We start from the raw sequence: 16,460 nt of genomic DNA, 5'->3' as shown, positions 1-16,460 counted from the left end.
TGCAGCCACTCAGGGCAGGACAACTTGACTTTTTCACTGAAAAAGGGAACTTATTTTTTTGCTGCTCTCCATATACTGTTCCACCGTCCCTGCAAGACAACTGCACAAAAGCGTAACAGTGTTCAGTGACTACAGGAAGTAAATGCCAGTAAAGACTTGACTGAAGGGGAGATTTCAGTCCTCAGATACTACAAAGGCAAGCATGAAACTTGACAGTACACAGATGCTTCCAAGGAAGCCTTACTGCAAGCCCTTTACAAAACTATGATTAGAGTCAGAGACTGATGGCTTATACATCACAGAGCCCAATAAAATCAGTGAGCAAAGCTGTTGGTGCTCTTGCAAACTGTTGTCAAACTCTAGAGCTATGCATAAGTTTAAAAAGAGAAGAGAAAGCAAAAGCCCTGCTAGATTTGAGATCTTTGGAGGTGCTCCACTCAGCATAAATTTTAGATGGACTTAGCTCTGGGGGGAAACAATAGCTGTGAACAACAGCAGAATCACACGAGTCATCCCAGTGGTTTGATGAGTTTGTCCCATCAAGCCAACCCATTCTGCAGAGCTTCAGAAGGAAACAGCAGGGAAGGACACTAAGCCATCTATCTTACGGACCTTTCCAGGGAATGGGTTTTACTTTCCACACAAAGGTCACTGAGCCATTGGGCACAGTGACTGAGCCTCTGAGGAGGAGGAGGAGTAGGAAGAAGAGGAGGAGGAGGAAATCTGATATTGCTGAGGAGTAATCTGTGGATGGTAAGGCTGTGTGAGGGCAGCTGACCACTCTCAGTAGCTCCGTGAAAAAGAAACTTCATCAGAACTATGCTATGAACAACTCCTTGTCCCAAAGACACAGCGGGAGATTTCACAAACTGGAAAATACTCCTCAGCCCACAGTCCCTTATCTCTGATGCTCCATGAGGGGAAAGTTGGGTCCTGTCACCCATAACTGGTCCATAACTTAGGCCCCAGGATCTCCTTCCCTGAAGGGATACAGAGAAGACACTCCACCACTTCTCCAGCGGAGATCCCTCCTGCCCAGTGGTTACCACCGCCCGGGTGTCTAGAGATGCAATTTGGACAATAGATGTTTCTGCTTGTGTAGTAGTACACACAGGCTCAAAGTGTGAGCCCCTTTTTGTCCATGTTTTGCCCCATAACAGTCCATTTTTACTTTTAAAGATATTCTGGGAAAAAGAAAAAGGAAGAAAAAAAAGTAAAAAAGAATAGGACCAAAGCATGTTTTTCTCCATCACCATAAAGAGGGCTTGTGAATGCATAGTATTAGTATCCCAAAAGCTATTAAACTCCTTAGTGATGGGAAACAGATGGAAAATAAGACAAAAGAATTCACAACTCATGTTAGACTGAATTGAATTCCTTTAATTTCACACAATGAATAACATATGAATAGGATTAACTTTTTTTTTTATTTTTTTTTTTTTTAGTTAAGTGCTCTATACTGTGCTAACCTGATTTGGTAGCGAAAAGACTGAGCTTTGTTTTAGAAAAAAATGTTTAAAAACCAACATCTAAGATCATGAAGGAGCATGACATTAAAGCATGCCAGATGTATCTAAGCCTCAAAGAACATCAAGTCCATATCCATTTTTAAATGTACAAAAATGCTTCATGAATAAAAACTGTTACAAAAAGAACATTTCAAACAATGTACAAGTTTTTTTTTCTTGCCTCTATATTCAATAAAATACAAATACATTTTTTGCTCTAAAATATGTTTACATACAATCAAAGTAGAACATGCAAATTACACTTTAAAAAAGGCTTTTAAAAACCACTTATGAATACAAACTAAAAATTAGCCAGCACGACTTATAGAACAATCTTGTGCCCCATTCGTTTGATTTTTTTTAATTTTTTTGAAATACAGTATATACATATTTAACACTTCATGTGCATTTATTATTTAAGAAATAGCTTAAAAAAATAAAGAAAAAGAAAACAAACCAACATGGGATTGAACTGCTTCCCCATGTTGTCCAATTGGCAGCTCTTTTCATGTTTTTACATTTTTTTTTCTTTTTCTTTTTTTTCTATGTAGTGTTTTATACAACCTAGGCAGGCATCTTAAGGAGATCTCAAATATGTGTCCTCTGTTGAAATGTGCTTCTAATTGTCTCAGAACTGCTGCACCCCAGTTTTTGGATGATATGGAAAGAAGAGGCATTGCAAGGGCATGATGTTTTCTTAATCCAGAAAACCATCCTGTTTCTTTCTTTGTCCTTTTTTTTTTTTCCTTTTGCTTTTTTTTCCCCAGGATACTACTTAAGTGTGCTTAAGTGCAGTCCTGAAGCAGGGCCTGTGAAAATAAGAGTCGGGGGAATCCGTGTGGATGGAACGACAGTTACTGTTCATCGGCTGTATTGCTGCGGCACTTAGAAGCCCAGGGATGAACCAGCACCTCAGTGCACCAGACGCTAGCCAAAAAACGCGACAATACAAACAGAATATTCTACACGAACGGTCCAAAGCATTGCTGTAAAACGGAGAGGCACGGGCCATGCTGTAGTAGCCAATTGCTATTATCCCTTGCTTTTTTTTCTTTTTTTTTTTTCTTTTCTCCTGACGGCTACCCAAAAACATGCAAGGTGCTTCACAGAAAATTGAGTAATTCAGGGCTCAAGAAACCGGCAGTAGGAAGCTATTGGAGACATGAGCCTTTCTCTTTTCCTCTCTCCCCGCACACTTGTCCCCTTTCCTTGTTTTATGCTGGGTTGAAGAATAGAAGACCCACGGAGAGGATGCAAACCCATGGCCTCATTTCATGTGACTCTGAGCCACGTGATTTTGTTTTGCCTTTTTATTGAAGAATGCTAAGATGTGCGGTCATCTGTGACACACCAGAGAGGTTTGAAAGGTCTTTTTTTTGGTCTTAATAAGCAAAGAGGGCTTTTGCCTGGGTTTTTTTTTTTACAGTTCTTGGAAATGTATGGAGAGAGTTTAGAGAGTTCCTTAGTAAATCTTCCTAGTAGTAGGGGGGGGGGGGGATCAAAAAAGCTCATTACTGGAATATTGTTGGGTGATAAACTGCAGGAGTGGGATTTTAGCCTTAAGCCCTAAAACTAAATCCTTTATGATCTGCATGTAGTACATCGCCTTATAATATTATTCTGTCAGCAACTTGCTTATCATATTTGTAGACTAGGCAACATGCAGCACGCAAATTCTGAGTGCCACCTAACAGTATCTCCAGCCTGCACTCATACAAATTAACGAGCTAATCTGCCCGTGAGCCAGACGGGGCCGTCCCCTGGACGCGCAGCCAAGCCCCAGCGCCTGCCTCCAGCCCATCACGGCGCCCGGCAGGGTCTGGCACGTCCCGACGCCCCCGCGGGCATCCGGAGAGAGGACTTGGTCCTTGCAGACCTCGACTCTGCTCGCGCCACGCTGGAATTTCCACGGGTGCTAATGAGCAGGTCGCCGGCTATGAAACCAAGGACGGGTTGGCATCTGGCTTAATTCCAACCTAGAGACTACCTGGAATAACGCAGGCTTTTTTTTTTCTTTCTTTTTTTCTTTGCATTTAAAGAGACACTGTCAACTCCTGTCAGGCCCAAGGGAGAGATTGGGAAAAAAAAAACAAAAAAAACCACCAAACTTCTGGATAAACTAAATCTCAGTCAAATGCTTTTTTTAGGGAGAAGGGAGGAGCTGGAGGAGGCTGAAGCGTGGTTTCTGCAGGCCTCCAACTTCAATCAATCACGCCGTGCTAACTCGAGGGAACTGAGAGGCAAAATTGGTTGTAGCTGAAGGAGCATCTGACCAGTTTGTTTCTAAGCTGCGTTAATTGGAAAACAAAATGTGCAAACGAGTATGATGAACGATGCGAAACAAATTGGAAACAAGATTCTGCGATTCCCTCTTGGCTTAAGGAGAGGGGACCTCAAGATTTGTTCCAGCCTATAAAAAAAAAGCATCCCCTTGCCCATACCCCCAACCGCAACCCCCAAATGCATTCAGTTTCAATAAGCTAAGGTGCTATCACAGAAGAAAAATCAGCCTATAAAAATAATGAGCTGTATGTTTACAGTGTCCCTTTAACACCATAGTCTTGATATGATTTTTTTTGTAAATAAATAACAGAATAGAAATGCAGTATTTTTTGTGGGGACTTTCTTTTTTTGTTTGTTCTTTTTTTTTTTTTTTTTTAGTGTCGTGCTATTTGAAGTTTCCTTGGCGATAAGTCAGTTCAAAGATTTCTCAAAAAAGGGAATACAGTTGGCTTCTGAATCATTAAATAACTACACTCCCCACCCCCTTGCTGGAATTTTCCCTCCCCCCTTTCCCATTTTAATATCCATCTTGCCATGCCAGGTGGTTAGAGTACTGAAAGTCTTGACAAAGAAATAAAATAAAATTGAAAGTACCTATTTCCAAATCCAATAACTGACTTTTTTAAAAGCATTGTTACTGCAATGGAACAGCTTCACGTTCAGTCTTCGTTTTAGTTAAACATTTTAATTGGGCTGTAGAAATGGAGCTTGGGTGTTTTACCCAAGTTAAATCAATGGCTAACGTACAACTCGAATGAGAAATGTACAGTTTGAACTGACCATTTAAAGAGACGATTTGTCACACACAGTTTGCATCCATGCAGACTGAGAGCTTTATAATTACATTATGTACAAAAAAAAAATTTTTTTTAGTTTATTAAGGCAACCACAACTTGGAGAACATGTCCAAAGTGGCATTAATACAATTGCAGTGGTGATACCCTTTGAACATTTTTATTTTTATTTTTCAGATAAGAACACTTATTCCTTTTCTTTTTTAAGAAATAATTGCCAAGAAAGAACCTATTTTCCATAGGGTTTTGTCTTCTATTTTTTTTAAAACAATCTACTTTAGCTATTTTCTTTAAAAGAACGTATCAAGGCATTGCTACCCAATGCAAATAATTAGATCCTGGATTTCCCATCAATTTCATCGGGAATTGCAGGTGGTAAGAACTGGTAGGTTTGGGCCCTGTCTTTTTACTCTATTTTTCTGTCCTATTTTTTTCTTTTCTCTTTTCTATTTTTTTTGGTGATTTTTTCCGTGTTTGCTATAACTCTATTCCCCAGAAGTGCCTTGCTGTTCTCTACTCATATGTACCGAGCATCAAAACAACTTGGTTGACAGATGACCCCTTTTTTCACATGCCATTGAAAATGCCAAGTTGCTTCACAGAAAATGCTATCATTAATTGAACATCCATGTACACCTTATTTTAAATACTATGATATTCCATCGTTCCTTGGGATAGCACTCGGAGTGAGTGTGTGCGCATGTAAGTCTCTACTTTTCTATTGCCTATATTGCAGCTAGTTTTAACTAGGCAAGTAAATGAGAAAAAAAAACATATAGTTCTAGCAGGAGTCAGGTGTTTTGGGTTATGCTGCCCCAAAGTCTGATAGGTATATAAAACTGAAAAAGAAAAATAATTCAAACAGATTATAACCAAGATCACAGTTGAGAAAATTACATTTTTTTGTTGTTTTTTTTTCCCTTTTTTTTTAACGGTGATTTCTACTATGGTATGGTTACTCTTAGTTTCACCTGGCCCACCAAACAGAATCAGAGTCGAGCGTGCAGCTCTAACGACAATGTTCAGCTTACTGCGCGGACAACCTCCCGCTTCAGGGTACGGTATGAGAACAGCAATGCTGAGATGCGGATTAGTTTTTGGAAATTCGGCAAAAAGTAGATGGTTTTGCTAACTTTGACACCCTCCCCGCCCTCCCTGTCCCCACCGGTCCATCCCCCACCCTCGTCCCGTCCCCCCTTTTTCCTCGGGGCTGGTGCCAAAGTTGATGAAGAGGAAGATGCGAATCACTGCTGGCCAGCTCTCCGCCGAGGGCTTTCGGCTGCCGTGCTACTGGAGGGACGAGTGAGTCTGATGCTGCTGCGGGTGCTGAGCGGACCTCGCACCTTCAGTCCTGGAGTGCCCCAAGCTCGACGAGGTGCCTTGGCGCTAGGGGAGGCCTTCGCTCTCGCTCCCTCTGCCTTTCCGATGCCGTTTCACCTTCACGTCCTCCTCCTCCTCCTGCGGGGACTTGCTTTTCCTCTTCCCGACTCGCGGTGTCCGAGGCGGAGGCAGGGGAGGAGGAGGAGGGGGAGGTGGGAGAGGAGGCAGTGGAGGTGGCGTCTCTCGAGCCATGTGTATGACAGCCTCGATGGTGGCCATGATTGTATCTTGGGTGGCTGCTTGTTCCAAAAGTAAAGGATTCAGCGTAGGTCTCTGACCTCTTTTGCTGGGAAGGTCAATGCATTTTTCCAGAACGGGCATTTGGTCTCTGGAGTCTTCGTCGAATGAGAGAGGTTGCTTCCTGGGACGCCCTCTCCTTTTCTTGACGAAGTTATTGCCTGTCTTTGATTGTCTCTGCAGCCGCTTGGCTTTCAGGATTTTGTTCACGTGATCCAGGTTCTTCTTTGTGGACAGGATCTTGGTGTAGTTGCACATCTTGCGCACCTCACACTGGATTGCTTCGATTTCACGGCGCTTGAACCTTTTTTTCAGCGGTGGGCTGGCTGTAGGGAGACAAGGGTAGAAACAGGAACGGATAAGGCAAAAGTGAACGGAAACCATCTTTCTCCCACTTCTAGTACCATCAAGACTAGATGCTTTTAAGTCTAGTAGGCTGAATTAAGTCTATTAAGACTGAAGAAGCAATGGCCATGAGACAGGACTCTGCATAGAAAAGCAATTAAAAAAAATGAAAAGATTATTTACTACAGTGACAGCCCCAGAAGAATTGCTTTTACCTCCTTTGTCACTAGCCTAGATGGAAACGCTTACAACTTTGACTATTAAACAGTCCTCAGGGATCTCTCTACAGCTCTCTCCTCTTCTAAAGCAACAGAATTTTTCTGCAGCAATGTTTTATTATGGGTTTCCTTCAACCTCACTTCCTCATTTCTAAATCTCTAGTGGGAGAGAAGAAAGGGCTGCTTAATATAGGTGGCATATTGGCTTACCAGACCAGCTATTAAACTTTGTATATGCCAAATATAGACTCCCTACACCCTGCCTTTGGTCTTTAATGCTCAAATTGGACGTCAGTTAGTATAAAAAGTTTTGTTACTGAAACAAGTGGATGCAGATAAGCTCCCTGGCTCTCCTCACCTGTGGCAAATTTGTTGCCCCAGTTTGGGTTTCTTTAGTATCATCTCTGCAGATACTAGCTGAAACTACTCAGTCAGATAATTGACTTTAATGGCCTCCAAAGCAAGCTTACTCCTGATTCAGAACACTGTAGTCGAGCTCTGAATGAAGTCCAAGGCAGCTAAGTCTTCTGCCAAGGTCACGTTGTGAGTCACTGTCAGACCTGGAAAGAGAATCCAGCATTTCTTGGCTCCTGGTGGTTTGCTTAGGACATGAGACCTTGCTTGTTTTTCTTAAATTGTTTAATTGTTCTTTACTGATCGTGGCATCTGTTCAGAGTTCAGAATCTGCACATGGATTAGAAGTAACTACTCCTCTGTGGGAGAAACAGCCTGTATTAATTCTGCTATTGCAATAACTGGTGCTCCCTTTCACTCCTAACATATCCGTTCTGCACTGCTGGAAAAGAAATGATGGAGTTCAGAAATTCTTTTCAGTAAAGAATAAAACATCCCACTAAATTAACCTCAGCCCACATCTACTTGCAAACTTAATTTACACCTGACTGTCAAGCAGTTATTTGGGTTTGAAATCCTTGAAGTTTCCGGAGCAGCCAAGATTTCGAGAAAGGTTCATTTGGGGGTTATCACTCCCTTCATGGCTAACAGCCCAATCTTCTAGCAGTAGTTTAAAATAAAGTTGCTATTGTAGCATTTTCTGTAGATAACCAGAAGCCGTCAAGTGGCAGAATCTTTCCTTGCTCAGTATGGGATATGACAGTTTCAGCATACAAACCTCATTCACTGTCCTCCCCTTTTGGAGAACACAAATTATTGGCTCTTATACCACCATGTTGCTTGGATTCAGCAAAGAGCTTGCGTAAACAAACCCAAGTTACAATGCAAGAAGTAGGAGTGAGTCATAAACAAAACACAGACATATGCTCTCTTATAAATAAAGACCTGGATGGCTAACTTCCCAAAGTCTGGTTTTCATTAATTACAAAACAAAATACATTTTCCATATGTAACCCACTCCCCACACCAAAAAGAAAAAATAAAACTCATTTACAGTTTGTGATTCACAGAGGACAAAAGAAAAGAGGAATGCAGTCATTTTGGTACCAAAGAAAAAGAGAAAGGAAATAAAATATTGAAATTGCTAGGGAGAACCTAATTAGTTGCACAAAACTCCTCTCAAGTAGGTCACCCCTAAAACGTGTGGATTTCAGAGCCCTAAGGGCAAGCGGCAGTGAGTGTGTTATTTCTCAGTCATCTGATCAAAAAGCTTAGATCGCTGTCACATAAAACAATTACTCTCATCTGGCCTCACTGGTGATTGACATACATTTTCCCAATATTTCCAGCTATAAGCATTTGACTCCTTTGAGTCACTTGTCCCCTGACCCTTACCCTGTCCTAAGAGTGGCTTCAGGTCATGAGATTTTAAGAAATCAAATATTTTACACATTCTCTGTATTTGCTGTCCACATTTTGCATTTCATGGCTACATCCAGGGTATGTTTTCAGGATTTGCTTTGCAAAGCCCACAAGTTCAAGATGCATTTTTTTTTCAGAAACTAAAGTTGAAATTTTTTGGCTCATGGTGGAAATTTGGCACGCGAAAATTTCAGCAAAAATACAATACAAATTGCAAGGTCTATGGTGAAATCAGGAGATTTGGCATTAAACTCGTCTTTCGATACAAAGAAAGTAAGCCAAAGGACAAGAAATGAATCTGAAAATAAACATTAGCCAAGTATCTGCAAAGATTTTATGTCTTTACTGAGATCTATCAGAATCTGTTATTTCTGCAGCTCAGCATTAACATCCCATTGCAGTCAACATGGACAGGAGAGGAGGACTTGTTTTTCTAAAGTAAGAGATGACCATGGGAACCCTCTTAAGACCCAGAGAATGGACAAGGAGAGTGCAAGTCTCCTGCAAGCCCTGTGTCCTATCGGCCAGCCCCAGGCTTAGAAAACTGAGCACAGCCCTACGGCAGACAGTGATTGTGTAGAGCCAACGTTGATGTCTGCTTTCTGCTGAACTGCCCAGTTCTCCAAAAGTAACTGATATGAAGACAGTTATGAGCAGGTGCCTACAATTAGACGTAAATCTGAGAGCTCAATACCACTATCAGTGTCTTCTGTCATGATATTTAGATACCGTGCCCTCTTATAAATTAGCAAGCAGACATCTCTTTCCCCTGTGGACTGAAACTTACTCTCTCATTTAGCAAGAAGTTGTTCCGTGCTGGCTTACCGCACTAATTTTTTTTCTGCAAATGCTTTGAGGTGTTTATTACTTTCTCAGGAAGCTTGTTTGAAGCTACTAATAATGTTTTGCCTTTCTCCCTACTAAGCCTCTGAACTCCCAAGCTTTAGAATGTATTTGAGCTGTGTTACATATTCTGTCAACGGTCAGAATGTATGTCTTGAATAATTAATATCTTTTTATATCAAGCTTTTTTAAAGGACATATTTGGAAAGCCAGTATTATTTTGCATTGTAGTCAGGGACATCTGATTCTACATTTGGAGTGGAGAGACTGTGTAGAAAGGAGTCTGATGCGCCTGCAGGAGGAAGATTTGATGAGGTGTGCATATGACAAAATATCAGGGAGATCTGCCAAAATAAACCACTACTGAAGTGAGAGCCATTAGGTGTTATCAACTCATCTGGAAGCTCTTGGTGAGCAATCTTTGATATAAAACATTTTGCTGTATTGCCATGTGATATACTGCTTAGCTTAAAACCAAAGTACTAAACTTTTCCCTTTTTTTCAGGCAGATCCCCCCAACCCTGGGACCTGGTTGGTCTTCATTGCTTTTAGACTTTGTTGTTCTCATCCATCTACGCACAGGCAGATGAGGAGGAAATATGCTCCTAAAGAGATGATACAGCAAGATGGCAGCCTCCGTATATCGGGGAGTGCAGCAGGGGACCATGCTGCCTGGGCACAGTTATCTCCCCCTGCTTCCCCGGGCTGCAGGGCCAGGCACTGCCTCCACGAAGGCCTAACACTATCTGGCACCATCTGGCCGAAAGTAAACGGAGATTGTAACCACTTGAAGCAGCAGAGACTCAATAAGAGCTTGTCTGAACCTTTGCTTGCTCTGTGGCCGTTCCCAAATGTGGATGTCTACCTACTTGCAGCAATTAGGCCATTTCCTCTCAGCGCAGCTGCATACAGAGGCAGCCTGATTTTGACAATGCAGAGAGGTGTGGGAAGAGACACCTTCTCATCTTCCCACCGCAGGACCTGCCTGGAGACTTGGAAAGACAGAAAGAAGCAAGCCATAACCTGAAAATTCAAGACTGTGGAAAAAAGCAATCAGAGCTCAACAAAAGAAGGAACTAAACCGTCTATGAAAGGCTGTCAGGAGAAAAATGCTTCCTGATTTTCCCCTTCCTCCACACAGAGGACCCTTTTTAGAGGAGATCGTTCTCTAAGCTCACTAGAGAGCACTAGGAGAGGGAAGAGGTCTGGCCTTGAAAGACACTGGTAACTCAGATAAGCCTCGGCAGTTTTGTTCTGCTCTCCGCAAACAGCTGAGCGAGGCTTGCCCTGTGCTGTTCGAGACCCGCACACTGCGGTACCCTCTGCAAACACCACGTCTCGAACGCAGGCTGTGAAAACAAACTGTAAAAAGTTACACGCTGGCACTGCACTCTGCTGCTGCTGCTTTCTCTCCAGCCAAGCCCTGGCGCTTTCCTTCCATCCTTTCCCAACTCCCCATCTACAAACAACCTCACCTAGCCGCCCTGGGTGAGTCACGAGTATTGCAAATGAATCAGCAAGAACTGCCTTAAAAAACAGCTTTACACATTTAAAATAAGGTGCACGAAGGACTGGAGTTTCTCTGCTCCTCGAGGTACATGTGCACTGTTGCTTTGTCTCATAGCTGGAGAACAAATGGAAATGACCCCACGAGCCATGCCGGGAAGGACCGGAGGATTAATATGACTCAGGAAATAGCTTCTGAGGCCAAGAGAGAAAGAAAGCTAGACCAAAAGTATACATTTCCAATGGTAGTCTTAGGCAGGCCAAATGACTGACTACAGCACAGCCATGTCAGAGGAGGAGGCATGCCCAGGTAGATCACACTGCCTGGAGGTTCTCCTTTAGTCCCCTAACTTCATTCGAGGTGGCTTTGGCATGTCCGTGACAGTAAAGATCAATCTTCCTGCCTGTCATTCTAGATCCCTTTGGAGGTGCCTGAGGCTACTCGCCAGAGCACTGCATGGAGAAGAGCTTGCTCAACAGCTCAACGGCTGGGCTTGGTTTGCCAACTTGGTTTGAACGGAGACATTTTCAAAGAGCTCCCCCTTAATTACAGGAAACCTGTAGCACTGTCCTGTTTTCCCATTAACACGGTTTTCTCTTAGTTTTCGCTAAATTATTTCCACATCTGGGCTACAGATAAAGCAACAATTTAATTAGACTTCTGAAAATGGAAAGAATGAACTATGCAGTCAGGCATACACTTTCATCTTGAAACCGATCATAAAAAATTTGTGTGCTTTCGTTCTCCACTTCATTAAAAATCTGCCCTTAGTTTATATATAGAAAGGTATTAAGGGCTAAATGGAGATTCCTGATTTTTCTTACAGAAAAATTTATCATTATAAAAGTCACTACTTTACAGTGTGGATCCCTTGTTTTCAACATTTATTCAGGAGACTAGAGGAAACTCAAAAGGAGTACACTGCAAGCGCACTTCCAGTTGCATAGTTAAATATATAATCATGTAACTCAGTGATGCCAGTGAATTTTTGGTGAATGTGGAATCAAAGGTTTGACAAGACCAAGAAACTCCTAATGGGTATATATAGGGTAATGCACTGAGGGTTCCCCATTCATTGGAAATTAAGACACAATGCAAGATTAACTTCTGTGCTTGAGAAAAGGCACAACAATGACTGAATGACTTGGCTCAATTTCTGACTGCAGAAAGCTACCAGCTTTCTGATCTGATTCAGAATAGAAGCACAAAATATAAGTTGATTGAAAAACATGCTACCCTGACTTATTTATTCCAATATATTTTAAATCACAGTTCATTGCACCAGACAATTTCACATTTGCAAGACAGAATATTATGCTAAAATCACTGGAGTATGCAAAAAGAAATCTTAACTGCCCTTTAGATATTCACTGTGTATTTGGCATATTCATACTACAGGGATGAGGATATTCAAAGAGATGAACAACAGGGCTGAGAAGAGCACTCACAAGTCATAGTCCCCTGCTAGACCGTACGGATTGGTGCTACTTATGTCCTTATTATTGTACAAATAGCAGCATGTGAATGAAATAGATTTGATATGCCAAGATATCATCATGATAAGCAAATATTAGAAAAATTACAGCCTGATTATCACATCAGATATGCACATTTGCATACTCCAACGCAACCACTTAAATCTGGAAGATCCTTACAAGCATGCATGAAGGAAGACGACTGTGAATAAACAGAGGGGATGGAGGAAAACATTACCTGCTTCAGATGTTGCTGATGATGAAGGTAGGAGAGATAATACTGGAGTTGGCATTGCAACACTGTCAACAGCTGCTGGTTTCCTTCTGGTCATCATGTTACAGGCAGAACTTTCCATTTTACTATGAAGTGAAGTCTGATCTGCTTTTAAGTGGGGACCTGCAATTCCTGGGGAAAGAAATAAAATGTTGATGAACACTGATGAACTAACCTAACTCGACAATATCTGCAAATGGGTAGCCAGTTCTAGTCTTTGCTGCCCTAACATATTTATGTGTTTCCCAGTATATGTGCTTGGAATATGGTCTTAATACTAGCAAGGATCATGATTTTTGTTTGCTTTGAATAATTTTGCTTCAGGATGTACCATCGCTGATCTCTAAAAACAATGGTAAACCAACACAGTAATTCCGAGTGACTGTTTTTTCTTCTCAAAGCAAACACACACACACACATATGTATAAAGACAGACATGCTTCATTTCTCTAGTCTATTTATCATTCCCTGCATAGTATATTCTCCACACACTTATATACTTCTGTTCTACAATCACTTGGCTCCGTGGGTGTTTTGTCTGAGTAAGGGGCAGGCATCAGAAACAGCCTCAGCATGTAATTCCCTAAAGCACATTACACTTTTACTTGTTTTTTAGGAATACCCTTCCTAATGAAAATTTACCTTGCAAGTCATCAAGGAGGTGGGAGCATATAAAAAAAATGAAAAAAAACTTTGTCATACACTTTTCTACCAACAGATTCTGACATAATCATAATTATTCGCACATGGATTATAGCATGGAAAAAATGAGAGTGTTAGAAATACTCCAAAAAGATCACGTTAAAGAAAAATAATAGTTATACAAGAAGGGCTGGTAGATTCCTCCCTTGGCAATGTTTCTCAAACCTTGTTATGATTTGAACCCATTTTGTTTGCTTGTAAATGTGTCAAGTTTCAACTGCTTGGATTGAAATTTTATATATTACATAGCTGCTATATTTGAATGTGCATCCAGCCATTTATATATAATGTGTGTGTGTGTATGCATGTGTATACATATTGTATGTACATATGTAAGTATATAATTTCCCAAGGGGAAAGGCAGCCAAAAAGACTCAGTCCTTTTTTATAACAAAGTTTTTTTTTCCCCCCATTTTAGATAATGCCTAGCAGCTGCTTCTGTATAAAACTTCAGTAGCCCTCACTCTGCTAACTTATGAAAACCTGCTCCCAGTCTCTGTGACACTGGGCTTTATCATATCCAGGACAGTTATTTATTTTTCAAAGGTAATTCCGCACAAATTGCTTATCCTTTCAAATTTCAACCTGCACACAGATCTCAAAGATGTATCAGGTTTAAGCAGTTAAACTACATGACACAGAACCCCAGAATGGCTGATGTTGGAATACATCTTTGGGGGATCTTGGCCTCTGCTCAAGCAGGCTCAGTGAAAACAGTCTGCCGAGGACCATGTCCAGCTGAGTTTTGAATATCTCCAAGAATGGAGACTCCACAACCTCTTTGGACAACCTATTCTAGTGGTCAATCACAAGGTGCTTACCTCCACAGTAAAATAGTGTGGGTTTTTTTCTTATAATTAATTGAAATTTACTGTATTAAATGTGTGCCTCCTGTCCTGCCACTGGAGACCACTGAGAAGAGTCTAGCTCCATCTGGTTTACTCTCTTCCTCAAATACTTATACACATGGATAAGATTCCCCATTCTTCTCTTCTTCTGGTTAAATGGTCCCAGCTCTCTCAGCTTCTCCTTGTACGACAGAGGCTCTAGCCCTTAATCATTTTTGTAGCCCTTCACTGGACTTGCTCTAATGTTGTCCATGTCTCTCTTGCACTGGAAAGCTCAGAACTGGACACAGCACTCCAGATGTGGCCTCACCAAGGCTGAGAGGGGAAGGATCTTCTCCCTCAACCTACTGGCAACACCGTCTAATACAGCTCAGAATACTATTGACCATCTTTGCCACAAGACACACTGCTGGCTCATGGTCAACTTGGTGTCCACCAGGATCAGCAGGTCCTTCTCTGTAGAACTGCTTTCAGAGCAGGTCAGACCCCAGCCAGTACTGGTGGACGGGGTTATTCCTCTCTAGGTGGAGAGGTCCTTCAGGTGAAGACCCTGCACTTCCCTTCATTTAACTTAATAAGTTTCCTCCCCATCCATCTCTCTACCTGCTGAAGTCCTCTGAATGGCAGTACAGTCCTCTGGTGTGTCAGCCACTCCTCCTAGTTTTGTAATATCAGCAGATTTGCTGAGTGTGCATTTGATACCATTGTCCAGGTCATCTGTCTGTCCAGGCAGAGGTACTTGTAGAAGTCTTTCTTGTCGCCCTTCATGCTCCTCACCAGATTCAGCTCCAGGCTTTGGTTTTCCTAACCCCATTCATATACAATTGGACAGTATCTCTATATTTCTCTTAAGTCGCCTTTCCCTGCTTTCTCCCCTTGTACTTGTATTTCCTTTTATGTTTTGTTAGGAGCTCCTTGCTCATTCATGAAAGCCTCCTGCTGCCTTCACTTGTTTTCCTGCTCAAAGGGATGGACCATTCCTGAGCTTGGAGGAGCTGATTTTTGAATATCAGTCAGCTTTCCTGGACCACTGTTCTCCCCAGGATAGATTCCCATGTCTTCTTTCAAGAAGGTCCCTGAAGAGGTCATATCTGCTCTCTTGAATTTCAGGGTTGTGATTCTGCTATTTGCCTCGTTCTCCCCTCTCAGGATCCTCAACTCTACCACCTCATGGTTAATGCTGCCATGATTGCCCCGACCTTCCCTCTTTTTAAGTATAAGTCCAGCAGAGCACCTCTCCTTGTTGGCTCTTCAATCATCTGTGTCAGTAAGTTGTTATGAATGCACTCCAGAAACCTCCTGGTTTTGTTTGTGCCCTGTAGTGATGTCCCTCCAGTAGATAGAGGGGTGGTTGAAGTGTCCCATGAGGACTTGAATATGAAGCTGCTTCTGCTAGCCTGAAGAAGGCCTCATCTACTTTTTTGTGATCAGGTGGTCAATAGCAGACACCAGTCATGCTGACCATATTGGTCCACTCACTAATTCTGACATATAAGCTCTCAAAAAACTCCTTACTTGTTCATCAGCAGAGCTCCACGCAATCTAATTGCTTTGTCACATAAAGGGCAACTCCTCTCCTTCCTAGCCTATCATCACTAAAAAACCTGTGTCTATCCATCACAGCATTCACAGACCTCTCATTCCTCTTGTTTGTTCTCCATGCTGCGTTCATTAGTGCATAGGCACTTCAAAGTGGCACCCAGTTGTGATGATTTCCCAGAAAAGGTATGAGAGCTTTCCTATAATGCTGTCCTGGATGTGCTTCCTTATTTGTGTGCATATGTTTGAAGTGGGCCCCTTTCAGCTCTATTTTGCTAATTAGGAGGTCTCTTCTGCCCACATCCTCTTGCACCCTTTGATTGCCAACTTGGTCCAACACTTCCTTGCTTGATTATGGGCTGTCATCTCCCTCCTCTGTTGTTCCTAGTTTAAAGATCTCACCAGGATGGCCAACCTGTTAGCAAAGATGCTTCTGCCCCATTTAGTCAGGTGGATCCTGGCTCTTCCTAGCAGTCTTCAGACCTCAAGAGGGTCCCAGGGTCATAAAAACCAAATCCCTGTTGTCAACACCAACTTACTAGATGCCACGACCTCCTGCAGCCACCCTCCCCCAGGACGATCAGGTACCCTGAATTTCCTCAAAGAGTCCCCTGATGATCCCAGAAGCAGTTCCAGAAGATCTCAAAGCAGGGTACAGAAACTGTTTTCTTGGTGGCCACCTGTTAGCTCTACTCAGCCTCTCTAGATATGAACTAACATTTCATTCAGAG

General features: G+C 42.1%; 1 protein-coding gene across 5 annotated transcripts in view; it reads right to left on the bottom strand.

Moving 5' to 3' along the window:
• Positions 1-16,460, bottom strand: part of SETBP1 (SET binding protein 1) — a 362,803-nt gene that overhangs the window by 99,351 nt on the left and 246,992 nt on the right. For 4 of the 5 annotated variants that reach the window (XM_062599280.1, XM_062599283.1, XM_062599282.1 and 1 more), the window contains 2 exons: positions 12,605-12,772; positions 5,787-6,528 (listed from right to left, as the gene is read on the bottom strand). In XM_062599280.1, coding sequence (XP_062455264.1) covers positions 5,972-6,528; positions 12,605-12,772 — 725 coding nt within the window. In that variant the 3' untranslated portion in view covers positions 5,787-5,971. Of the gene's footprint in view, positions 1-5,786; positions 6,529-12,604; positions 12,773-16,460 lie in introns of those variants that run through there. The other variant, XM_062599284.1, reaches the window with a different exon arrangement.

Source organism: Rhea pennata, chromosome Z (assembly GCF_028389875.1).
Source record: "Rhea pennata isolate bPtePen1 chromosome Z, bPtePen1.pri, whole genome shotgun sequence".
Lineage (NCBI taxonomy): Eukaryota > Metazoa > Chordata > Aves > Rheiformes > Rheidae > Rhea > Rhea pennata.
This window is presented reverse-complemented; position numbering and strand designations above follow the sequence as displayed.